At 33.4% G+C, this 27,609-nt stretch overlaps 1 protein-coding gene across 3 annotated transcripts in view; it reads left to right on the top strand.

The window, feature by feature from the left end:
- LOC129907846 (low-density lipoprotein receptor-related protein 1B) overlaps nt 1-27,609 on the top strand; it is an 81,969-nt gene that overhangs the window by 43,755 nt on the left and 10,605 nt on the right. For all 3 annotated transcript variants that reach the window (XM_055984259.1, XM_055984258.1, XM_055984257.1), the window contains 10 exons: nt 13-4,787; nt 4,848-4,973; nt 5,032-5,148; nt 21,520-21,663; nt 21,717-21,920; nt 21,982-22,151; nt 22,211-22,656; nt 23,522-24,086; nt 24,146-24,258; nt 27,145-27,599. In XM_055984259.1, the coding sequence (XP_055840234.1) occupies nt 13-4,787; nt 4,848-4,973; nt 5,032-5,148; nt 21,520-21,663; nt 21,717-21,920; nt 21,982-22,151; nt 22,211-22,656; nt 23,522-24,086; nt 24,146-24,258; nt 27,145-27,599 (7,115 nt within the window). The remainder of the gene's footprint in view (nt 1-12; nt 4,788-4,847; nt 4,974-5,031; nt 5,149-21,519; nt 21,664-21,716; nt 21,921-21,981; nt 22,152-22,210; nt 22,657-23,521; nt 24,087-24,145; nt 24,259-27,144; nt 27,600-27,609) is intronic.

The following is a 27,609-nucleotide window of genomic DNA, read 5'->3' as shown; positions in this document are numbered from 1 at the left end:
TTATTTTACTAGGCACTTGGTTCCATATCTCGTATCACGCTAGCAACCTTCATTGATTACTATGCTGCTGGAGATTATCTCTATTGGGCTGATAGTGAAAAAGGCATTATTTCGCGAATCAAACGTGATGGTACACAGCGTGAAGTGATTCTAGAACAAATCGAACAAACTGGCGACCAAAGTAATCAAGACTGGTTAGGTGGATTTGCTATTGATTGGGTTGCAGGAAATATCTACTGGAGTGACACTAAGCGAAATATAATAGAAGTGGCTCGTTTGAATGGATCTTCTAGACATGTTGTAATTTCGAGTGTTGAAAATCCATCAGCCTTGGCTGTAGACCCAGTTCAAGGATTTTTATTTTATGTAGGAGAGGGAATGATTGGTAGAACCGGGCTTGATGGTAGCCAACCTTTCGTTCTCGTAAACCAGACCAAAACGGTTAGCAATTTAGTTCTAGATATTGATGCCACAAAAGTTTATTGGTGTGAACCAGGCAATGATGTAATAATGAAAGTTGATTACGACGGAAATTTGAAAACCCAACTACTAAATCACAGTTTGAATAGTCCGGTCGCTTTGGGACTGATAGATGATTATATATATTGGGCTGATAATAATCATAATAAGGGAAGCATTAAAAGGGCGTCATTACAGAATCTTTCCAATTTTACTGAAGTTCTCAAATCCGAGGGAAATACTCTTAAAGATTTAAAAATCTTTTCAAAAAGAGTTCAAAAAGGAACAAATCTTTGCGCTCATGACAATGGAGGATGCCAGGAGTTATGTCTTTTTAATGGCACCAACGCAATATGTGGCTGTTCTCATAGTCGAGTTGCTTCTGATGGATTAAGTTGTGAGCCATATGATAAATTTTTACTTTTCTCATATCGTAGCTCGATTGAAAGCATCCACATGACGGAACATCTCAACAAAAATGGTCCAATCGAAAAAATCATGAATGCAACATACATGCGAAATGTAATAGCCCTTTCCTATGATTACGAAAACGACAAAGTTTTCTATTCGGATGTGCATATGAGTACTATCAATTCAGTGCATTTTAACGGGTCAAAGAACTCAGTCCTGGTCAACCGCCAAGGTAGAGTGGAAGGATTAACATTTGACGTTGTTAATCGTCAACTTTTTTGGACATCAAACAATGATGCTTCTATAAGAAGTTTGGATCTTTCGGAAGCCAACGATAATCCTGATAGTAATATTCAACTAGTAAAAACAATACTTAAACTTATGTCTCATGACAAACCTCGGGGTATTGCTGTAGAGCCGTGTATGGGCATGATATACTGGACAAATTGGAACGAACAGACGCCGTCAGTCCAAAGAGCTTATGTTACAGGATTCGGAGTTGAATCGATAATCAAGAGTGATATATTAATGCCAAACGCTCTCACTCTGGATTTTGAGGAACAAAAATTGTACTGGGCAGATGCTAGACTTGACAAAATTGAAAGAGCTGACTATGATGGATCACATCGAGTGGTATTGGCTCATTCTACACCAAAACATGCGTTTTCCATGACAGTCTATGGAGATCTGTTGTTTTGGACCGATTGGGTCTTACACGCAGTTGTGCGAGCGAATAAATACTCTGGATCTGATGTTGTGTTTCTCCGTGAGGATATAACTCGACCTATGGGGATCATTGCCGTGCAGAATACTACCATGAATTGTGATTCCAATCAATGCAAAATTCTCAACGGCGGATGCGAGGACGTTTGTATATTAAGAAAAAATGGAACTGCAAGTTGTCAATGTACTCGTGGTGTGTTAGCTTCTGATGGAAGACGGTGTATTCAAGCCCTAAACCCAGATTGCACTAGTGAACAATTCACGTGCAAGTCTGGAGAGTGCATTCCTTTTGAAATGACTTGTGATAACATTCCACACTGCCTTGATGGATCGGATGAAGTTCGTAGTTATTGCATAATTCGTGAGTGTCCGCCTGATTTCTTTATGTGCCAAAATCATCGTTGCATTCCCCATAATCAAACCTGTGATGGCGAGCAGCAGTGTGGGGATGGATCTGATGAATCTGAACTGTTATGTAAATGCGATGTCGACCACTTCCATTGTGATAGTGGTGAGTGCATATCAATGCAATTTCGATGTGATAGATTAAGAGATTGCAAAGATTTTAGTGATGAAAAACACTGTCCACCACACGAATGCTTACAAGGGGATATAAATTTCACCCATTGTGCTGACTCGACCGCGTGTTATATGCCCCAATGGCGTTGTGATGGTGATCGTGATTGTCCTGATGGAAGCGATGAAGCAAATTGTCATAACATAACCAGGTTGGGGTGTGCAGCGCGTCAATTTCAATGCTCTAATGGGCGGTGTATTAATGAAAAGTGGAGATGTGATAACGAGAATGATTGTAATGATGGAAATCCCAGCTCTGATGAGCTAAACTGTCCATTACAGTGCAAGTTAAACCAGTTCCAGTGCGACGATGGCTGCATTCCAAGCAGCTGGCAGTGCGATAATAAAACTGATTGTGCTGATGGCTCAGATGAAGGCCCGCAGTGCCCTCATCGAGAGTGTCCAGCAACGAAATTTCGTTGTACTCTCTCGGGAAGATGTATATCTCAGAGGTGGGTGTGCGATGGTGAACCGGATTGTCCAGCTCCTGGGCTAGAAGATGAGGGAGAACATTGTGGCCTAATATCTGTCTTGCATATAAATGCGTGCCCACCTCCAATGTTCCTATGTTCGAATGGTCAATGCCTGGAGAGGCAGTACGTTTGTGATGGAGATCAAGATTGTCCTGGTGGTGAAGATGAATACGAGGACTGCCCGCATAATACTTGGGAAACATCACTTTGTGGGGCAGATGAATTTTCGTGCGCATCGAATGCGTTGTGTATACCAAAAAACTCGACTTGTGACTCAAAAGCAGACTGTGATGATATGTCCGATGAGGATGTTACATTTTGCGCTAATTCCAGTCGTTTGTGTAACGGTCCTGATCAGTTTAGATGTAAAAATGGAGCTTGTGTGAGTGGGAGTGCCCTATGCGATGGCGCGAATGATTGCATGGATTTCAGTGATGAGGAACGTTGTGGAATCAATGAATGTAAGATTCCTGATATTTGCGAACATGATTGTGTCGATATGCCAATCGGTTATATGTGTAAATGTCGCGCTGGGTATAAGGTGCATCATTTAAATCACCAATTATGTGACGATATAGATGAATGTTCTGAACAGAGACCATGCAGTCAAATTTGTGTGAATACTTATGGGTCTTACAAGTGTCTGTGCAGCCAAGGCTATGAATTGAAAGATCGACACACTTGTAAGGCTACAAGTAATGAGACAATGAAGCTTATATTTTCCAATAGATATTATATTCGACAAGCCGATACGAATGGAAATGTAACAATTTTGGTTCATCAACTGTCAAATGCTGTGGCCCTGGACTTTGATTGGGAAACAAAATGTCTGTTTTGGTCAGATGTTACATCGACTGTGGGAATGATTAAGAGATATTGTCCAGGAGATAATAAGACAATCACTTTGCATCAGGCAATGCTAAAAAATCCGGATGGTTTGGCAGTTGATTGGATCGGTAAAAATCTATATTGGTGTGATAAGGGTTTGGACACCATAGAAGTGTCGCAGTTGGATGGCAAATTTCGTAGAGTTCTAATTAATAAGAATCTTAGTGAACCTCGTGCTATAGCATTGGATCCTTTTAATAGAAATATATTCTGGTCAGACTGGGGTGATAGTCCGCACATTGGAAAGGCTGGAATGGACGGATCTAATAGTCGCGTTATAATCCACGATAATCTAGGATGGCCAAATGCCCTTACAATAAGTTTTGAAACAAATGAACTTTTTTGGGGCGATGCACGGGAAGATTTTATCGCTGTGAGTGATTTGGAAGGAAAGAATCAAAGACTTCTCTTGGGAAGGAGTATGAATCCTTCGCTCAAGCTGCATCACATATTTGCAATAGCGGTTTGGGAAGATCGCATATATTGGTCTGATTGGGAAACAAAATCAATTGAATATTGTAATAAATACGATGGCAAGAATTGTTCCACTTTGATAACAACTATTCATAGACCAATGGATCTAAGGGTATACCACCCCTATCGTCAAATGGCACCTAAATCAGGAAATCCATGTGAATCAGCTGGCTGTTCGACGCTATGCTTACTTTCTCCAATATTTCCCTACTATAAGTGTGCTTGTCCAAATAATTTTGTTCTTGCGGAAGATGGGAAATCCTGCAATGCGAATTGTACGGCTGCTCATTTTCAATGCGTGAACACCTATAAGTGTATTCCGTTCTATTGGAAATGTGATACTCAAGACGATTGTGGAGATGGAAGTGATGAACCAGAGTCTTGTCCTGTGTTCCACTGCGAACCTGGACAGTATCAATGCTTCAATAACAAATGTATTCATCCGTCAGCGATCTGCGATGGTCAGAATCAATGCGGTGATAGTTCGGACGAAAGAAACTGCGACAAGTTTACGTGCTTTGAAAATCATATAAAATGCGAACAATGGGGAAATAGTTCGGCGTTTTGTATTGATCAAGTAAAGAAATGCGATGGGGTGAGAGATTGTCCTGGGGGAGAAGACGAGGCTGGTTGTACACCATTAGTTTGTAAGAAGGATCAATTTCAATGCGGGAACAACCGTTGCATGCCTTATGTTTGGGTATGCGATGGGGATATGGACTGCCCAGACAAATCTGATGAAGTTAATTGTGATAGTAGTTCATGTGCGTCGAGTGATTTTGCGTAAGTTCATTTACAATATTAAATGAAGTCAACAAAATAAAAAAAAAAAACAAATTTTAGTTGTGCTTCGGGTCGGTGTATTCCAATGACGTGGCGTTGTGATGGAGAAGAAGATTGTCCAAATGGAGAAGATGAACCTCCAACATGTCATTCTTCTAAAGAGACTTGTGATCCAACGTACTTTAAGTATGAAATTATTCAATATACCTAATATTGTTCTTGCTCATTTTAAATTTTATTACAGGTGCAATAATTCAAAGTGCATACCTGGAAGATGGCGTTGTGATTATGAAAATGATTGCGGGGATGGAAGTGATGAGCTTAATTGTGAGATGAGGAACTGTTCGGAAAGTGAATTCAGGTGAGTTATAGCCCCTTCTTTAAATCAGCCTTGTTGCGCAAAAAAATCCCCGGAACTTTTTCCCATTTTGGGAACTTTGCTATCACGAATCATCTACGAAATTTGGAAAAACAATTCCCTTCTGAAAAAGCCTATCGTGGATAGCTTTTTTCAGAGAACTTTTGCTTAATTTCAATGCAGAAAATTCCGCAAGTAACTTGTGGGGGCGGCAAAAGTTATTTGTATAAATTTAAAGATCGACATAACAGTAAAATCTTTGGAATCGAATTCATAAAATTCCTTCTCGTTTGTACTGCTACACAATTGAAGTAAATAAAATTATATCAGGGGATTGTACCAATCGGAAGCATTCTATGAATCCGATGAAAATGTACATGAAGAGTTTCAGACAAAATAAATCGAACAGATCAGCTCCTTTTCCTTTTCAAATTTTTTATTTTATCATTTATTCATATTTCTATATAGCCCACGTAAATTTGTAAATCAAATCGCATTTTTCGCGGGAAAATATTTTTCATGGAATGGGTGAATGTCCTTATCAATCATAAAAGTCAATTTGTTGTAATGATAGGTTGTCGGGAAAAAGTTTGGTACCGTTTTTATTTTATAGCTCCATTTTTACTCATTGTAACCAAAAATGACCAATGACAGACTTATTCACAATAAAAATATATAAAAAATGGAAAACAAACGAATTTAGTAAATTAATATAATTCTTAAATAACTATACAGTTCTATTCTGGCATACGCCGTGTAAAGACGTGTGAGAGAGATATACCATTAACTGCCAAATCTAACCACGTTAAATCATTCTTAAATCAATTAATTTTCTCAATACTTGATTTTCTTCTGCTTTTATTAAACAATTAAACTTATAACAAATAAGAAGTGCCAAAAATGAGGAGGGGGCGCACATTGACTCAATTCCAGTAAAAACATCATCCCACACATCACTCAATTCTGTTTAAGGAAGAATTTATTCCAGACTCATTGTAAATATTTCTGAAGAGGAACTTCTCAAAGAACAAAAAGTTATCGAAGTTAAAAAAGTACTTAGGAAAGATAAAAACCACTTAATTCCTACAGGCGGTGCGATTTTAACTTTCGACTTAATTCGGCGTCCAACGGACATAAAAATCGGATATTTAAATTGTAAAGTCGAGGAGTACGTAGCGAATCCAATGCGGTGCCTTCATTATCAAAAGTTGGGACTTACAAAAATGCACAGATTTGTAAAAAATGTAGTCAATCCCATAGGAAATGTAATAAATCCAACAGAAATGTTCGTTCATTCCAACGTTGACACAGAAAATTCATCAAAACCTACACAACCCACTCCAACACCCTCTATACAACCCACAGATAATACTCTTTCTGCTTCAAATAATTCTAATTCACAAATATATAGTTCATTAGCCAGCACCTCGAAAACCCCAAATACATCACCCATCCCATGAGGAGAAGGTGATGTACGGGTAAAGGGGGGTCGAGGAAAAGGAAAGTGTGCAAAGGGGTTTTTTGGCGAGAAAACAACCAGGTAGGGTGGAATTTGATCTAACATCTCGCGCACCATAAACACCAAGATGTATAGAGCCTGGCATAATTTTTTTTTGATAACGAGGAGGTAAAAGAACCCACAGCTGAGCTAGCTAGGGATGATTTTTGTGCCAGCAGAACCTCAAAGCTAAATAACTCGTTACAAAGGTTTTCATATCCATTATCATTAGGAATCAAAACAAGCAATGAAAAAATCATTCATATCTATGAAAAAACAGTATTTTTTGAGAAAAGGTGAAATTTTGGGATATGCACTAAAAAACATCCTGGTACAATCTTGGAATTAAAGCTTAATTTTAAGCTTAATTTTTCTGTAGAAAATTGAATGAAGTTTTTAATTGTATCCTTTTCTGTAAGGTGATTCGTTATTAAGATATTGATAGTCAAAGTCAAAAGTATGGGTTTTTGTTTGATGACTGATATTGCAGTCTAAAAAAAATCGTAAAAATTTGAAACAAAAAGAATCTTGAAGCCAAATAATTAACCTTTCGAAAAATAATAATCATTTCATCATAAAAAATTTTTCCACTTTTTTATCAGAAAAGTAAAAACAAAAAAAAATTTGAAAAATTTGGTTTTTGAACCGCTCCACATAGGGGTATTCAACACCAAAACCCGCTCATATAACTTTTTTGCAAAATGTGGAGTTGAGAACTGATTTTTTGTTTGGCTATTCTTAAATACCCACGGAATAATGTCCCCTAATTTTTTTTTTGTTTTTATGCATGCATTTAGCCACAGCATCAGTTGAAAGTCATTGATTGTAATCCTTTAATGTGGTTCAGTTGTTTTGTGTGAAAAATTACATCGGCAATAATAAATTTTTTTTTGTTTCTATTGTTTTACATAAATTTTTTGTTTTGGAAGTTTCAGTTGCAGGTGTGTACTTTATTTAAAAAATATATTTGTTGTACTTGAAGCTTTAATTTATTGTTAAATTAATTTATTTTAAATGTAAGTAAAAGACAGTTATTTTTTTAATTTCTGCTTTTTCAATGGACCTTTTGTTATATCATTCGGTGTTATTCGGTAACATTTTTGGTATCATATTAAAGAGGAAGATGTCAAAAAGCAAAAACAAAAAAAAACGTCTGCCCGTTTTTGCCCGTCTAGCTTTTTTCGTCTTTTATGTTAACCTAGTTTTGTGAAAACTATTGACTGTTTTAATAAAAAAAAAATATTTTGACGAATTGATATTTTATTATCAATTAAACAAATATAACCGTGACATTTTAACTATCAAATATTTATTGATATTGAAAAATATCAGAATTCACTATTTTTTTTTTTTCAGTGTATCCAAAATTTTTTTTATACCTAAATTTATTAGAAAAAAACTCTTTTACTGTTGATTAGTGGTTTTAGTCAAGTACAACTTCATTAAGCAAAAAAAATTCGCATGAGCGGTTTTTGAAGGTAAATACCCCTATGTGCGCTCCAACGATTAAGCTGTAAAATAGAAATAAAATATTTGTTCATAAAAACCTTAAAGGTTCGTGTTTTGAATTTAATGTATAAATTTTATGCATTTATAGTCTAATTGAGCACTTAAATTCGTTTGAGCAAAACTCCACAGTTGAATGTGTTGTTGCCATTTACAATGCACGGGAAAACTACCACATATAAGCAATGTAGAGTTTTTTCTCTCAGCTTGTAGGGTGGAAGAGAAAAACCAACCGAAGTCGCGTCTCTAGGTATTCCTTTCTCTATGCTCTGGAACTCTCTCTCACCCTCTATCAAACTTATTGTTAATCCAAATAAATTCGAATCCGCTATCTTCCTCCACTTCTCGTTTCCCTCAATCGAATCACAATCCAATACCTTTTTTGGCACTCACAAAGAATGCTCTTACTTATTAAATTATTAAATTATAAAATTATTAAATTATTTTTCTTTTTCTTAGATTTAACAAATCAATATTATACACTGCCGCCCATCTGAATAGGTTCACATTTTAGTTCATCTTACTTTTAGCCTGTCTTGGTATTTAATGCAATGGCACATCTTTTTTATATATGTAACGAGAGAACATCTTTATGCTCTAAATTTAGGAGAAAAAAATTGTCCTAGGGCCTACCGTTCTTCTCAGACGGTAGCTAGACCAAATCTATTCATAAAAACAAGCATATTTTTTGGCTCATCTGAATAGGTTCAAAAGCAAAAATGTTAATAAATGATGGGTTGCATGGGTCAGTTGGACTCAAAATTGTGTCTGTCAATAAATCTGATTGTGTATATAATCTGTAAGGTCGAAAACGGGTCGCGAAAAATCTTTAGGCGCGGAAAAAATGGGGAAAATAAAAGAAGTCTTTGAATTAGGCCGAAATCAACGATGCATTGGTACAAAAACAAACGCAAGTAAAAATTTAGTAAGCAGTTATTTGCGCAATATCCATGGGTATAAAAACAACATTAAAAGTCAAAGTAACTCAGTCACAACATGGGCCGATAGATGTGCAATGATCAGAACAGCATGACTTCTCGCTAAAATTAAGCTGAAAACCGGTATAAAATGCAGTTTAACGACGGCAAAACGGGTTGTCAGCAGTGGTAAACATTTGAGAAGAACAAAACATCGCAAAATTTACCACTTTACAAACCACAAAAAGAAACTCGCCTCCAATAGTAAAAAAAAAAACTGTGTTAGCAATTGCAGATCGAAAGTTTTGTAGAAAGAAATAGCTTTGCACTTAATGACACTGCGTTCACAGTTATCTAGACAACTTAAAATAATGGTTCTCTCTACGAAGGTCATAACAATAGAAATTTAGCCCTCAGGGTCCACTTAATTCATTTTTTTTCCTTTGAAAAATCACCGGTTGCAAATTCGATTTTCACGTTTTTTGTTTTTTTTTTTTAATTGGAGTCGAGTTTCTTTTCGTGGTTTGTAAAGTGGTAATTTTTGCGAAGTTTTGTTCTTCTCAAATGTTTCCCACTTCTGAAAAGCCGTTTTGCCGTCATTAAACTGCATTTTATACCGGTTTTCAGCTTAGTTTTTAGAGAGAAGTCATGCTGTTATGATCATTGCACATCTATCGGCCCATGTTGTGACTGAGTTACTTTGACTTTTAATGTTGTTTTTATACCCTTGGATACTGCGCAAATAACTGCTTACTAAATTTAAACTTGTGCTTTGTTTTTGTCCCAATGCATCGTGAGTTTCGTCCTAATTCAAAGACTTCTTTTATTTTCCCCATTTTTTCCGCCCCTAAAGATTTTTCGCGACCCGTTTTCGATCTACAGGTTATACACAATCAGATTTATTGACAGACACAACTTTTAGTCCAACTGACCCATGCAACCCATCGTTTATTAACATTTTTGCTTTTGAACCTATTCAGATGAGCCAAAAAATATGCTTGTTTTCATGAATAGATTTGGTCTAGCTACCGTCTGAGAAGAACGGTAGGCCCTAGGACAATTTTTTTTCTCCTAAATTTAGAGCATAAAGATGTTCTCTCGTTACATATATAAAAAAGATGTGCCATTGCATTAAATACCAAGACAGGCTAAAAGTAAGATGAACTAAAATGTGAACCTATTCAGATGAGCGGCAGTGTATAACAATCATTTGTAAATTAAATTTTTTCTAAACATAGTTTATCTAAGTAGGTACTAGAAAAGATATAATCTTACTGTACGTACCTTTTATTTTAATAAAATGAAATGTGTACCAAATGGTACCACAAAGCTTGTGCTGGAGTGAGAACTATAATAAAAATATAACGTAGTTGTGTTATTATTGCATATAGACTGCATTTAAAACAAAAGAAACGGTCTTTCTGCCAACATAAATTTGATATGGCGATGGCGATCTTACCCCCATGTGGGGCAAGACCATTTTTGGTTAGATAAAATTTTTCAAAACTTATTACTTTTTGTTCAATATTTTTTATTTTCTAATAATGAGAGTTCATACAGTAAACAATTAACTTAATGAATAATGACTTTATATTAAATAAAAGTTGTTTTTTATTGGTTTTTCTTTTTAAATCAATCAAAAACAGAAAAACAGTATGTAGCTACCCAAGTTTATCCGGTTGGCATTTCGAATCGGACAGCTTCTGACTGCTCTAAGAATTACCGAACGAAAACATATGTATACAAATGTAATTTGACGACAAAAGTAAGTTATTAATTTGAGAGAAAAAAAAACAAAAGAAATGTTCTAAACAATTTTGTATTGTATTGTATTAAAGATCTAATAAAATTAAAAACCCCTGAAGATGTTGGCAAAAAACCAAAGGAAATGTCGGGAAAATCAATGGATTAGTCTTTTAATTGCTTTAAAAATTTAATGATCATAAAAGCCCAAATTAAAAATACTCAACATTTATAATAATTATAACTGATCAATTGATATTACAACTAAGAAAACGCTATTAGTTTGTGGTCTCAAAAACCATTTGTATTCTCTTTTTCACAAAACGTTAGAAACAAAATATTTTTACTGTTGCAAAAAGTAGTGAATGTAGTTACGGCTTTAAATAGAAGAAAAAATTTTCAACAATAAACTCGAGTGTCAAATTCGGAGACATGGAGTTTACATAAGCATACCTTGTTTTCCATTTATCTATAAGGGAGCACTGAGGTGTCAAAAAAAAAAACTGTTAATTTTTTTGTTCGGAGCGCTTTGAAAGCTCCACTTTCTTTAACTCAGAGCTGGATCAAGACTCAATCGATGAGCTCTGTAAAAATGACCTAGCAGATCGAGCAGAAAGGCTATTTCACACAAAACTTCATAATGAACTATAAATATCACTTCGATTCTATAGAAGGGAGTGTTTTGCTAAGTTTACTAAGCGGATTAAGTGAAACTACAAAAATACTGGGGCGACAAAATCAAGATTCTCGTATCTTATTAGCAACAAATTATGAACCTAGTTTGACGTCGATTCCGGAAGGTGCTTCGCTAAATTCTTATGTACATACCTAGCAGAACACCACACAAAAAAAAAACAAAAACCAACTTCCAGAGCTACAAAATTCAAACTGCACTTTTTAGCAACAAAATAATCAAACAAATACCGCATTTGATTTGCGAAAAGTGCTTCGCTTAGTTGATGGTCATCATTAACTTAATTATTTTATGCAAGATTTATCAAAAAAAATAGGAATATAACCTTCAAAAATCGCTTAAAATATTAAGTGTGTTTAATTTGAAGTATTCCTATGTATTCACTTTAATAGTACGGGAAAGTAAGATTTTATTATATGGGATCTGGGAAAAAAATCAAAAATGTATTTTGACTTCAGGACTCGAAAGAGCATCATGACACTAGTCGAAAACCACATTTTGGTTTTTTGATAATCGAAAAAGTTATTTGTAGGAAATTAAATTATCTTCAAGTTTGTTATACATTGTTTCTCTGTAGGTTCAAAAATACGCGAGTTGCGTGAAAAAGTAAAATTTTTACCAAAGACAAAATATCGGCCAAATGACTCTAGATGCAATTGTGCATAATGTGGTTTTCAACTCGTGTCTTGATACTGTTTCGAGTCCTGAAGTCAAAATACATTTTGGAATTTTTTCCCAGCAAAAGTCTAACTTTCCCGTACTATAAGGTATGCTTATTCGTGAAAAAACGAACTATATACAGTAGGGTGGGTCAAAAAAATCGAAATTCTTTTTTTTTGAATTGGTACTCCGAAAAATCGATTGCTAGACCCCTCTAGAATATACACACCAAATATGAGCTCTTTATATTAATGGGAAGGTCCTCCGCTTTGCAATTTTCCATTTTTACATCAAGCTTCTACTAAAAAAAAATATTTTTTTTATTAATTGACTTTTTAGCAAATTTCTTTTCAGATTCTTGTAGGAAATTGAACGCTCTACAAAAAAGGCCTTATACACTTTTTTCGTTTATCTAACCGTTGAATAGATATTTGAGGTAAAAAAATCGAGAAAATCTTTAAAAATTCGTTTTTTGGTCTTAATTTTGTAACAAATTGAAAAATTATAATGATCAAACGCGCAAGACATATTCTTGTTGAAAATTGATTGCTCCACAAAAAAGGTCTTGTTAGCTTTTTTCATTAATCTAACCATTCTAAAGATATTCGAGGTCAAAGTTAAAAAAAACTATAAAAACATTTTATATTTTTAAAAAATTTCTAATTCACTGAAACTTCATTATTTTCAAATTAGCAAGATATATTCTTGTAGGGGCTTAATAGCCCAGGGAAATTAGTAATTTAAATCGCATTTTTCGCGGGACAAAATTTTTTTCATGGAATGTGTTCGGGTGGTTGTCCTTATCATAAAAGTCAATTTGTTGGGAAAATTGGAGGTTGGGAACAGCCGCCATCTTGGAAAAGAGATTGGTATCGTTTTTATTGAATAGCTCCATTGTTATTCATTTTAACAGAAAATGACAAAGGTAGGACTTATTAACAATAAAATTATCTAAAAAATGATATACAAAACAATTCTGTGAGTTGATTAAATACAAATTTATAGTTGGTCAAAGTGCGGGTTTGTATCGCAAGGTTAGGACAAAATGACATTTTTTCATATATCTGACGAACTTTTGATTTGTTTGGATAATTCTTCAAGAATGAATTGTAGTACTTATAATTACCTATAAAATGAGCCCACAATCGTTATTGTAACCATCGTATTGTAGAAGTACTCTAACTCCGAAACTCTCCATGTACTAGTCAAAAGTGAGAAAAAAGCTATTTTTTTGCTAGTAGGCCGAGATAATTTTGGGAGTAGAGGTATAACCAAAATATAAGTACGCAGTTTTGCAGCCATACTCGTGTTTATGTCGATTTCAAAGGTCTAACAACTCTAATTTTGGGCTTCATACGGTTTTTGGGGGGTTAAATAACATAAGTTTTCCAGTTAACGTGAATGGGCTAAATTTATACTATTTGAAATTATAAATATACAAGCTGATGCTCTATCATTTTTCCTAAATCTGGACACCTCAATCTCAATCAAAATTTAGCCCATTCACGTTAACTGGAAAACTTATGTTATTTAACCCCCCAAAAACCGTATGAAGCCCAAAATTAGAGTTGTTAGACCTTTGAAATCGACATAAACACGAGTATGGCTGCAAAACTGCGTACTTATATTTTGGTTATACCTCTACTCCCAAAATTTTCTCGGCCTACTAGCAAAAAACTAGCTTTTTTCTCACTTTTGACTAGTACATGGAGAGTTTCGGAGTTAGATTACTTCTACAATACGATGGTTACAATAACGATTGTGGGCTCATTTTATAGGTAATTATAAGTACTATAATTGATTCTTGAAGAATTATCCAAACAAATCAAAAGTTCGTCAGATATATGAAAAAATGTCATTTTGTCCCAACCTTGCGATACAAACTTGCACTTTGACCAACTATAAAATTTTATTTAATCAACTCACGGAATTGTTTTGTATATCATTTCTTAGATAATTTTATTGTTAATAAGTCTTACCTTTGTCATTTTTTGTTAAAATGAATAACAATGGAGCTATTCAATAAAAACGATACCAATCTCTTTTCCAAGATGGCGGCTGTTCCCAACCTCCAATTTTCCCAACAAATTGACTTTTATGATAAGGACAACCACCCGAACACATTCCATGAAAAAAATTTTGTCCCGCGAAAAATGCGATTTCATGCCCATATTTTGACTAATTTCCCTGAGCTATAAACGTTCTACAAAAAATTCCTTGGAATGAAATTGATTGCTTTAACCGTTTAGAAGATATTCGTATCCAAATCGCAATGCATACGGGTCATAAGAAAACTATTGAAATCAGTGAGCATTGGTTTGGATACGAATATCTTCTAAACGGTTAAAGCAATCTATTTGATTCCAAGGAATTTTTTGTAGAACGTTTAGGGCCATTTTTTTCACTCGGAGTTGAACAAAACTTGAGAATTTTTAATATAAAAATTCTCAAGTTATGTTTTTATATTTTTTTTTAACTTTGACCTCTAATATCTTTAGAATGGTTAGATTAATGAAAAAAGTTATTAAGACCTTTTTTGTGGAGCAATCAATTTCCAACAAGAATATGTCTTGCGCGCTTGATGATTATAATTTTTCAGTTTGTTACAAAATTAAGACCAAAAAACGAATTTTTAAAGATTTTCTCGATTTTTTTACCTCAAATATCTATTCAACGGTTAGATAAACGAAAAAAGTGTATAAGGCCTTTTTTGTAGAGCGTTCAATTTCCTACAAGAATCTGAAAAGAAATTTGCTAAAAAGTCAATTAATAAAAAAAATATTTTTTTTTAGTAGAAGCTTGATGTAAAAATGGAAAATTGCAAAGCGGAGGACCTTCCCATTAATATAAAGAGCTCATATTTGGTGTGTATATTCTAGAGGGGTCTAGCAATCGATTTTTCGGAGTACCAATTCAAAAAAAAGAATTTTGATTTTTTTGACCCACCCTAATATACAGGGTTACTCAGGAGGAATGTGCCAAGCACCTAAAGGTAACCCTGTATATTAGAGTGGAGCGTTTTTGGACTTTTCTTTCAGATCACTGCGTGCAACTCATGGTTTATGCCTTGTGCTCTTCTGAACATATTCTGATACTTTTTTTTTATTCGACAATGGAAAAATAAAAATCGGGAAGCCTCTGAAGATTGCTCGTATTTCACGAAAATCGATATTTTATGAGGCGTTAGAACCCATCTGAATTGACTTAATCTTCTTCATTTCACTACCAACTGCTCATAACTTATGCTGAGTGATCTCTAGTACCAGATCTGAACCCCTATTTTGAGTCGTTAATGGAAAAAACGAAATCGGGAAGGCTCCGAAAAATGCACATTTTCGCAAAAATTCAGATTTTTTAAATTGTATAAAATCCCACCCAGAACAAATTTCTTTTACAACTGGTTTGTATTTGCTATATTTGTGAGAACCTCATTGAACCTTATAAGCTATGGAGCACTCAAACTGAGAACTTTTCTGTAATATTGACGTCGTTTATGGGGGATTTAAGAAAATGCAACTTTGACATCCCCTGACCCATTTCAATAGAATTTTAAACTCTAATACTACACTTAAAAACTCCGTTAATAAATTTAATTTTTATATATAACACTAACCTTTGTAACTGCGTTTAATTTATGTCGATATCTTAGTTCAATCCTTAGATATTTGACATTTAGGTGTTTCCATAATTCTTGCCCATGCTTATTTTTTTTTTAACTTTACCTGCAGACGGTTTTCTTAAATACCATACAATCTTTTGTTTTCCACAAACTTTTGTTTTTAATATTGTTAAATTCATAAAAATAAATCGTTAAACGGTATAATTATTACGCCATTTTGACTTCGAAATAAAAATTTAGCATGGGCAAGAAAATAGTATAGGCAAGAATTATGGAAACACCTAAATGTCAAATATCTAAGGATTGGGGATGTCAAAGTAGCATTTTCTTAAATCCCCCATAAACGACATCAATATTACAGAAAAATTCTCAGTTTGAGTGCTCCATAGCTTATAAGGTTCAATGAGGTTCTCACAAATATAGCAAATACAAACCAGTTGTAAAAGAAATTTGTTCTGGGTGGGATTTTATACAATTTAAAAAATCTGAATTTTTGCGAAAATTTGCATTTTTCGGAGCCTTCCCGATTTCGTTTTTTCCATTAACGACTCAAAATAGGGGTTCAGATCTGGTACTAGAGATCACTCAGCATAAGTTATGAGCAGTTGGTAGTGAAATGAAAAAGATTAAGTCAATTCAGATGGGTTCTAACGCCTCATAAAATATCGATTTTTGTGAAATACGAGCAATCTTCAGAGGCTTCCCGATTTTTATTTTTCCATTGTCGAATAAAAAAAAAGTATCAGAATATGTTCAGAAGAGCACAAGGCATAAACCATGAGTTGCACGCAGTGATCTGAAAAAAAAGTCCAAAAACGCTCCACTCTACTGTATATAGATCGAGACAAGAAAAAAGTCGTATAGTTTGGGATTTATACCCCCCCGCTTAGCTTGGTGGGGCAGTTTTCAAAAAATTAGTTAATATGGAAAAACGTGTAACTTTTCGCAAAGCCAAATATTTTGTCTTTTTTCTGGTTTTGGAATAAAGCTGTTTTATGACTCAGATTTTGAAAAATTAATTTTCAAAATCAAAATTTTTAAAATAAATTCGAACTAATTTCTTTCAAAATGTTATGTAACTAAGTACTAATTTCGAAATTCTGTGCTCTTATTTGTTTTTAAACAAAAACAGAAAACCGTATGCAAAAATGTCTTGTCGTATTTGAGAAATTAATAAAAAACCAAAACTTTTTCTTAGAAACTTCTTTATTTTTTTGTTTTTACGTGGCTGGGCGTTGGTAAATTATTTTATGAAACATTAATATTTCGTCTATTATTTTTCAAACATTATGACTTGAATGAGGATACAATGGAGTGATACAGTAGTGCATTAACCTTGAATTGATAAATTTTTTTCGTTGATAAAGCTTTACAGCACGTTGTTTTAGGTGTATCCATTAATTAAAAAAAAATTTCAAAATCAGTAATTTTTTCCGAAAATTGTGCTCCTCAGCTAAAAGTCCGAGAATAAACCCTCCTCCCATATGATTTCTTTCTTGCCTCGACCGAACTTAAACGCTCTAGCCCTGAATCACCCTGTATAACAATGATAACACTGATCATCAGAATTAATTTTTTTCCACAAGAATCCGAAATCGGAAATATTCAATTACCTCCTGTTTGTTTTAAATATTATCGTTATAAAAAACAAAAAAGACTTGTGGCACTCGAGGACTGCCGCGGTTAAGCTATTGCTTTGCATTTTTTGTCAACTTATGCAATTATAATTTGTTTACCTACCCTACACAAAACCAATGATCTGGGGGGAAAGACGTACGAAAGTTTCCAGTCTTGGTATTTTTTGTTTATGGGTTTGCCTACAAGCTGCTTTAGACATTTTTGGATAAGTATGCGTGAAAAAATATACATTTTTGGCTAAGTATGCGTGAAAAATCGTACATTTTTGCTTAGGTGTGCGTAAAAACACCGTGGCTACACTATGTGTGTTTTTCACATTTATTCACGAATACAAAAGAGATTACAACAACACGAAATAAACAAATGGGTTTTGGGGGGTAAAACGTACGAAAGTTTCCCATCTCCTTTGGGTATCTCTGCAAACAGCGCTTGCTTGCTCTCGTTCGTCTCGATACATGCAAGCTTCGTACAATTGTACATGTACATTCGTACCATGTAGACACATAACATACAGGTTTAGTGAACCATCCATGTGTGTAATAAATTTTCGTAATAAATTTTCGTTTCATTTTTCGTTACATTTTTCGTTACTATATTTTTTGGCTAGTACCACATCCCAGGCCTGCGTTAAAATCTATGCAATAGCTTAAAAAAAAAACGTTTTTAATGTTTCTTGAGTTTATGCTATAATGCGACATAATATATTTCAACATAATTTGTAACGGTTTTTATAAGAACTGTTTTTCTTCTTTCAAAAACTGTTTAAATTTTTCCGATATCTCTTGTTGACCAGTGTGATTAGACATTGCAATAATGGAAAACGCGAAAATGTGCGTTTCTCAATTTCGTCTCCCTTTCTATGCGTTTTCTGCTCATCCATCTACAATTTCCCATCAAAAATATATTATTCAAACTAACGACTTAAGTTATTTGCTAGAGAAATTCAAGTACCTACTTGTGACCTAGTCGTGAATTTTTTTTATACATATTTGTTAACAAAATTAATTATCTACAGATATCGATGATGACGTTTAGAAAAATTGTTTAAACATCCGCTTTTCGGGGATTTACTAAAAGAATCACTATTAATCACCGAACTTATGTGTTAATTTAACACTAATGTGTTAATTTAATGAAAACGATTGTTGTCGATTCTTATAAAAAGAAATTGCATTTAATTAAAAGTTTAATAATCGAAATGAAATTATTGCTTTTTGCATCGGTGAGCGCACTGCTTTTGCTTTTTTCGTTTTGCGTTGGAAGTCCTATTCCAACGTATGGATATGGCAGTGGAGGATTTTATCCAGCAGTTGTAGTAACTCCACTTCGACCTCGTCCGCCACCACCCCCTCCACCACCACCTCCACGACCAATATATGCGGTTGCAGTGCCCTTAGTGGTTCCCAATTACGGTTACGATAGTGGTTATGGATATCGTGGACATAGACATAGAGGAGGATACGGCTATTACTAAATAATGAAAAAATATTTGATAACGAGTGTTTAAACTGTAATAAAATATTTATATTTATATTTGTATATTTAAATATTGTATTTGAACAACGGCAAAATGTGTGTAACATTTTATATAAACAGTCCTCGAGCTATTAAATACTAATTGGTATTGGTTTTATTATTTTTTCTAAAATTATTGGTAACTGTGTACATAGGTTATTAAACATTTTCCAATGTAAACAATAATAAACTATTGTTTTTTCTACTACAACGTAAGACTAGGATTTCGATGATTATCAAATCGAAATTCTGTCAAAATGGCATTTAATCGTTGCTGCATGTTTTGCATTAAATTTAAACATTTACTCCAAGATAAAAATAATAATTGAATACTAGGGTGGGTCAAAAAAATCGAAAATTTTTTTTTTGATTTGGTACTTCGAAAAATCGATTGCTAGACCCCTCTAGAATATACACACCAAATATGAGCTCTTTATATTAATGGGAAGGTCCTCCGCTTTGCAATTTTCCATTTTTACATCAAGCTTCTACTAAAAAAAAATAATTTTTTTATTAATTGACTTTTTAGCAAATTTCTTTTCATATTCTTGTAGGAAATTGAACGCTCTACAAAAAATGCCTTATACACTTTTTTCGTTTATCTAACCGTTGAATAGATATTTGAGGTCCAAAAATCGAGAAAATCTTTAAAAATTCGTTTTTTGTTCTTAATTTTGTAACAAATTGAAAAATTATAATGATCAAACGCGCAAGATATATTCTTGTTGAAAATTGATTGCTCCACAAAAAAGGTCTTAATAACTTTTTTCATTAATCTAACCATTCTAAAGATATTCGAGGTCAAAGTTAAAAAAAAATATAAAAACATTTTATATTTTTAAAAAATTTCTAATTCACTGAAACTTCATTATTTTCAAATTAGCAAGATATATTCTTGTAGGGGCTTAAACGTTCTACAAAAAATTCCTTGGAATGAAGTTGATTGCTTTAACCGTTTAGAAGATATTCGTATCCAAATCGCAATGCATACGGGTCATAAGAAAACTATTGAAATCATTGAGCATTGGTTTGGATACGAATATCTTCTAAACGGTTAAAGCAATCAACTTCATTCCAAGGAATTTTTTGTAGAACGTTTAAGCCCCTACAAGAATATAACTTGCTAATTTGAAAATAATGAAGTTTCAGTGAATTAGAAATTTTTTAAAAATATAAAATGTTTTTATATTTTTTTTTAACTTTGACCTCGAATATCTTTAGAATGGTTAGATTAATGAAAAAAGTTAATAAGACCTTTTTTGTGGAGCAATCAATTTTCAACAAGAATATATCTTGCGCGTTTGATCATTATAATTTTTCAATTTGTTACAAAATTAAGAACAAAAAACGAATTTTTAAAGATTTTCTCGATCTTTGGACCTCAAATATCTATTCAACGGTTAGATAAACGAAAAAAGTGTATAAGGCATTTTTTGTAGAGCGTTCAATTTCCTACAAGAATATGAAAAGAAATTTGCTAAAAAGTCAATTAATAAAAAGATTATTTTTTTTTAGTAGAAGCTTGATGTAAAAATGGAAAATTGCAAAGCGGAGGACCTTCCCATTAATATAAAGAGCTCATATTTGGTGTGTATATTCTAGAGGGGTCTAGCAATCGATTTTTCGAAGTACCAAATCAAAAAAAAAAATTTCGATTTTTTTGACCCACCCTATTGAATACTGTAGCTTCCGTGATTGATTGGTAGTATGTTTATTGATAGGCTTTCTCCGACAATCATATTTGTGTAATACATTGTTTTAGTTCTTAATGATGATACACTGCGCGTCACTTGAATAGAAACAACAATTTTTCTTTAGAAAATAGCGATTGGCGCTTTGGTGAGGTAACTTAGTAGATTTTTGGTTTTGCATTTTCAAAGAGAAACTTTTGACAAACAATGTTGCAAGTTACCTCACCAAAGCGCCAATCGCTATTTTCTAAAGAAAAATTGTTGTTTCTGTTCAAGTGACGCGCAGTGTATATATTAAAACCATCATGCGATATTTGGTTACTCTATCATAACTTTAAATGGGTTTTCGGTAGTTAGTTTGCTGCTACTATGATAAAAAGGGTTGACAGATGAAAAAAAGTAATACTTTTTTTCAGAGATGTCAGATTGCCATGGGTTTCTTGAATCAGTATTAAAAAAATACTTTGAAATCATGTGTCATATGCGTATACCATTGTCCATTATTGTTAATTTTTAAAATCTTCTTGTCGCGGATTGATCTTGAAAAATCTTGAAATTTTTCTAGACTTTTGAGGTAAATTATAGATTGCTTAAACTAAGATATTAAGCAAAATCAATTTCTATTAGCATTCTTTCCGACGTTTACCCCTATTTTCGCCTTATTTGATTAATATAGACTTTTGAGGTCATTTATAGAAAGCTAAAACTAAATATTGACCAAACAAAATTTCTAATAGTATTCATTCCGAGTTTTATTTTTGTTTTGCATTATTTGAATGTATTAATCTTCTCACGAACTACTTTTGATTCAATTTTGTATATTGCTCATCATTAAAAACCTCACCCTCAGTCTTCTCAGAAATAACATATCATTTTTGTTTTTATTATTAAAGATGCGGTACCGGGAAGTGTATAAAACATGATCAGCGTTGTGATGGGGAAATTCATTGTGACGATAGCAGCGATGAGATCAATTGCAATATCACCTGCAAGGATAACCAGTTCAAATGTGCAGCTTACAACACATGCATCAATAAGTAATAATGTCTGTAAAAAATAAGGCTCTCAATTAATTTGATTGAATTTTCAGAAACTACCAATGTGATGGCGATGATGATTGCCCTGATGGATCAGATGAAGTAAACTGCACTTGTCCTCCGGAACATTTTAACTGTGCAAATGGCAAATGTATTATGAGCCGTTGGAAATGTGATGGCTGGGATGATTGTACTGATGGTTCTGATGAGAGTTTAGATACTTGTGCTGAAGTCCCTTGCCATGTAAATGCTTTTAAGTAAGTTTTTGTCTTTTTTTAAATGTTAAAATTAAAAACAAAATTAACACTTTGGACTTAGGTGTAAAAATCGAAAATGTATAAGAAAATCAGCACTATGCGATGGTGTCAACGATTGCGGAGATCGTGAAGATGAAGCTCCCGAGATTTGCGCTGCATTGCCAAAATGTAGACATGATCAATTTCAATGTCAAAATGATCAGTGCATATCGAAAAACTTCCGATGTGATGGTTTGTTAAATAATTTAATTTCTCTTAGAAAAGGATTGTTTCTAGAATTTATAATATAGGTCAATACAATTGTATCGATGGATCAGACGAAATGAATTGTCAGCCACCGGTGTGTGGATTTGGAACTTGCTCACAGATTTGTATTGAAAAGAAGGCAGGACACTATAATTGCAAATGCAATGACGGGTACTCAAAAGGACCGAAAAAAAACGATACTTGTAAAGCGTCCAGTCCAGATCAGATCCTTCTTTTGGCTTCCGAACAAGAATTCCGTTTTATTTTACCTGAAAAGCAAGAAGGTACCATTGTCGTAGGTTTCTTCCAAACCAAAAGTCTGAAAATAGATGTTTTCGACATCCTTATTCGACCGAAGGATACTCTACTATTTTGGATTGACTCGCATCATGGCAAAGTACATACAATGAAAATTGCTACACCATCTAGTGATATTAAACATGAATCAGCTCGAGTTAAACGCGATCTTAAGGAACTGATGGCGTTTGATGTAAGTATTTATTTCATATTTTGATCAATATTTTGATCCTATGACGGGGTCTTCTACTACAATAATATATAATAATATATGATGTTTACAATAACGATTAATGGCTCATTTTACAAATAATTAAAAGTTCTATAATTCGTTCTTGAGAATTACCCAAACAAATCAAAAGTTCGTCAGATATTTGAAAAAAAGGTCATTTTGCGAGACAAACCCGTACTTTGACCAACAATAAAATTAAACTTAATTAAATCATGAAATTGGTTTGTGCATCATTTTTTCGATCATTTATATTAAATAAAAAAGGTATTAAACTCTTATTCAAGTTGGCGGCTTTTCCCGACATCTTATCATCCATTCAAATTGAATTTTATGATAAGGACATTCATTCAAACAGATTTCGATTTGATTTACCTATTAATTTGCCTGGGCTTTGCATAGATAGAATTCTTTAAAAAAATCGATTTTTTTTTTCAATAATACATACATGTTCGGCACATTGATGTACTAAAAAAATCGTCTTAGGATCGCTTTAATTTCGTTTTTTTTAGAATTCAACATCCAAAAGAATTTATCATTTTGGTCTTCTATCAAAACTATACTTTTGTAAAATTGTTTTTTGAACTTTAATGATTTTGTTTTAGTATATCCAGTTATTAGGCAAAGAATTAAAACTTATGAGTATGTTTATACATATTCCTTAAGCAAATGCATCAAAATTTGTCTGCTCTTAAGTACTCTTTACAGAATTGAAGGTCAATGCAACGTTTTTTATTTTTAAATTATATTGACTAATACACAAATGTGTTACTATAATAATGCGTAATTTATAAATTGTATTATTAGTTATTACATTTTAATATTTCAGATTCCTTCGTTAAATGACCCGAAATCACTTGCAGTTGATTGGGTCACTCACATGGTATATATTATTGATTCTCGACTAAATGAGATAATAGCTACTGATATTGATGGAAAAAAATACATGCCGTTAGTATCTACAGGAATGAATCCAACAGATATTGTTTTAGAACCTGAGTCACGTGTAATGATTTGGTCAACTTTAGAAAATGGAATTTTAATTGCTTCACTTGATGGATCAAACAAGAAAAGCCTTGTTGAAATCGATGTTGGTTGGCCAATTAGTTTGTCCATTGACTATCCAACTGGAAGGCTCTATTGGGCTGATTACCGGAAAGGTACCATTGAGACTTGTCGATTGAATGGAAAGGATCGGAACGTTGTGCGAAGATTTTCAAATAAAGAAAAACCACAAAAAATCGATGTTTTCGAGGATTATTTGTACATTAAGTTATACGATCAAAGTATTATAAAGATGAACAAATTTGGTAACGATAATGGAACGTATTTGCTAAAGGGCTATCGATCTTCGGATATTGGTATACTTCATCCACTTAAACAAAATAAAAATAGTAGGTTCATTGTAAATATGAATAAGTCACATATAATATATATTTTAAATTATTTTTAGTAACAAACCCATGTGCAAAGGAACCATGTAAAGCCAAGCGAGCACTTTGTGTTCTTTCATCAGAAAGTAATACTGGACATGCGTGTCTTTGTTCAAGCGGATTAGTAATGGTGGTAAGTAAAATATTGAATTCCGTGCCTACTACATCTAATTATAGAACAACATAAAATAATAATTTTAGACGTTTGAAAAATCAATTATGAAACATAATTCATTGTTTTGATTTAGCAACGAAAAGTAAGCTACATATTAAATAAAACAATCTTGAGTCGAAAAACAAGACATGCACCGAAAGGCTTTTTTTCATATCAGCAAAGCACAATAAATATTGGGCGCACAACTTGAAAAAATGCAAAAAGCAAGAAAAAATGAAGTTAAATTGCCACGCTCAGCTTTTTGGCCTATTTGATCGATTTACTGAACTAATCGAGCGAGCCTTGATCAAGCCCTGAACCGAAAAGTCAATACAAGTTGAGGATTTGAGACACAATAATACTAATACATTATGTACTATAATATATAAAGATCAGTGTGAGAACCGATTAAGTAAAAAGCATAACTTTAACTCAAATCGTGTGTACATATGTGCCATTATTCAACGATACAAACACCCTCTTTTCTAAATACCTACCTCATAAAATGTTTACAGTCAACGTTCACAGGAACGTCAAATGGAGATAGTGCAGTTTTTACGATCGATAGCAGTACAGAGTACAGGTAAAATAGTGCATATAATCAAGAAATAAAAAAAAAATTGTTACACTGATGAAACTTGGCAAAAAGTTTGCTTTTGGGATACGAACCAAGGACAAAAAAAGTCTACAAAAAAGAGATGGTTGGAAGGGTGTTTTTTCGTGGACAAGAGGGAGGGGGTGAATGTCAAAAATATACCTAAAAAAAATTGTTAGTCGAATATCATTATATGACACATGTTTTCAAGGTATTTTTTGATGCTGAATCTAATGACATAAAAATAAAGTCAATACGATTGCTCTAAGAAAAGTTATTGCCGATTAAAAACAAGGGTGCTTGTTTTTTGACTTCAACAGGTAAAATATAACCAAAACCCATGTGAAAAACATGCTACACTGATGAAATTCAGGATGAAGGTTTTAGATAAAGCAGGGACAAAGGATTCATAAAGTTCTTAAAATTATTTTTGGTGAAAGGGTGTTTTTTTGATAGGTTAAGTTGTGTGTGCAAAAGGTATCATAACAGCTAACTTAAATTGTATTAATTTTTAAAACTTGGTGAAAAAGTTTTGGTTGGTATAAGAATTAAGAATCTATAAAAAGTACAAAATTATCTTGAGTGAAAGGGTGTTTTTTTTTAAGAAATGATGAAATTCGGAATTAGTACCACAAAAACTTGGAAAAAATTGCTACTGAAAATTGGTAAAAATGTTTCATTTATAACAGAAACCAAGAACCCAAAAAGTCTATACAAATATTTTAGGTTAAAGGGTGTTTTTTTGGGAAAATAGGGAAAATCCGCGTAAGTCCAATAAAATCAATGGTATAAAAGGTACCCTCACGAAATTCAATAAATATGTTCTCTTTCTCATGGGGATTACGAATAAAAGAAATCTATACATTTTTTCACGTGAAAGGGTGTTTTTTTAAGGTATAGAGATTATATGGGTATATATGGCAAAGTGTGCAATACTAGAGTAATATTAGTAGTACCAAATTGAAATTCAGCAATTATGTTACCTTTTAAATTAGAAACAAGAATCTAAAGTGTTTATAAAAATATCATGGTTAAAAGGGTGTTTTTTTGAGTGAAAACAAAAATGATGAGTCATCCTAATGAAATTTGGTGAAAACGTTGAATTTGGGATAGAAAGCAAGAATAAAGAGTTTTTATAAAAAAAAGTTGGGTGAAAGGGTGTTTTTTTTCGAAAAGACAGTAAAATCTGTAATTGGTTCCAAAAAGCCAATTCATTTTATTTATGGTTTTGATGACAAATTAAACATTTATAGATTAGTTCTTCCACATTTTACGCGAATCATTGGCTTTTTGGGACCAGTTGCAGATTTTACTGTCTCTTCGAAAAAAACACTCTTTCACCAAAATTTTTTTTATGAAAACTCTTTATTCTTGCTTTCTATCCCAAAATCAATGTTTTTGCCAAATTTCATTAGGGTGACCCATCATTTTTGTTTTCACTAAAAAAAACACCCTTTTAATATGATGATATTCGACTAACAAGTTTTTTTAGGTTTATTTTTGACCATCACCCCCTCCCTCTTGTCCGCGAAAAAAACACCCTTCCACCCAACTTTTTTTTGTAGACTTTTTTTGTCCTTAGTTTGTATCCCAAAAGCAAACATTTTGCCAAGTTTCATGAGTGTAACAATTGTTTTTTTAAATGCCTATTTTACCTGTACTAGAAGGAAGAATAAAAGTGAATTGGATGTGTGATTCGAAACAGAAATTCACGTGAATAGCAAAATAGCGCTGATATCACTCTACTGTAATAATCTTTGGAAAAAAAAAACAATAACTTTAAGATGCTACCACCCAGTGTTTATGGCTAGAGTTACAGCACTGTTTCATGGGTGCGAACCCGATCATCACACTCCTTTATTCCATATGTATGTGGTTCTTAGTCTAGTAAATTTCATTTTATTCTAAAAACTTTTCCGTGTCACTTGAGTATTGTAACTAGACGAAGCGAGTTGAGAGGCCAGTACACTACGCACTGCGCTACCTCACCCACATAATTTGCTTCATCCAGTTGTAGGCCTTTCTACAAATCTAGGCTCCTAAAAGTACGATTACTGTTATTCGGCTCTTTCCCCATACTCTATTGAATATCAACATTTCGTTGCATATACAAAGGAGGAAAATTAATTAGAAAGTTTTTAGACGCTGGCTGGTCGAGATTAGTTTTTATTTAAGTTTCAATTTTCATAGTCTACTCCATACAAACCTCGAAATTGTGATCCAGTATTTATAATGCTTCATTTTAAATTAATGTTATTATTATTTTCTAGAATAACGAATGCAAACCGCACATCGAAGTTCCCGATTATTGTCCGTTGAAATGTAATCTTGGTTCTTGCAAAGTTATTGATCATGTTCCAAAATGCATCTGTCAACCCCAGTTCGAAGGAGATCTCTGTGAACATTATCGATGTTCTAGATATTGTATGAATGGAGGATTATGTACGGTTGCAGCATTTCTTCCAAGCTCAGTCGAACCACCTCCTTTGAAGTGTCTTTGCCCCCCTGGGTGGACAGGAGCTAAATGTGAGACATCAGTTCCAGAATGTCAGAGTCGTTGTCATAACGGAGGATCATGTTTAATTACTGAAGAAGGAATGAAGTGCACATGCCCCGATATGTTTGTCGGTGAGAAATGTGAGCATTGTGCTAATTTAACATGCGAGAATAGAGGTATTTGCCGAGAAACAGTAACGGGCACCTCACAGTGTGACTGTCCAGATGGGTAAGCTCTT

Source organism: Episyrphus balteatus, chromosome 1 (genome assembly GCF_945859705.1).
Source record: "Episyrphus balteatus chromosome 1, idEpiBalt1.1, whole genome shotgun sequence".
Taxonomy (NCBI): Eukaryota; Metazoa; Arthropoda; class Insecta; order Diptera; family Syrphidae; genus Episyrphus; species Episyrphus balteatus.
The sequence above is the reverse complement of the archived record's forward strand: the minus strand, read 5'-3'. Positions and strand labels throughout refer to the sequence as shown.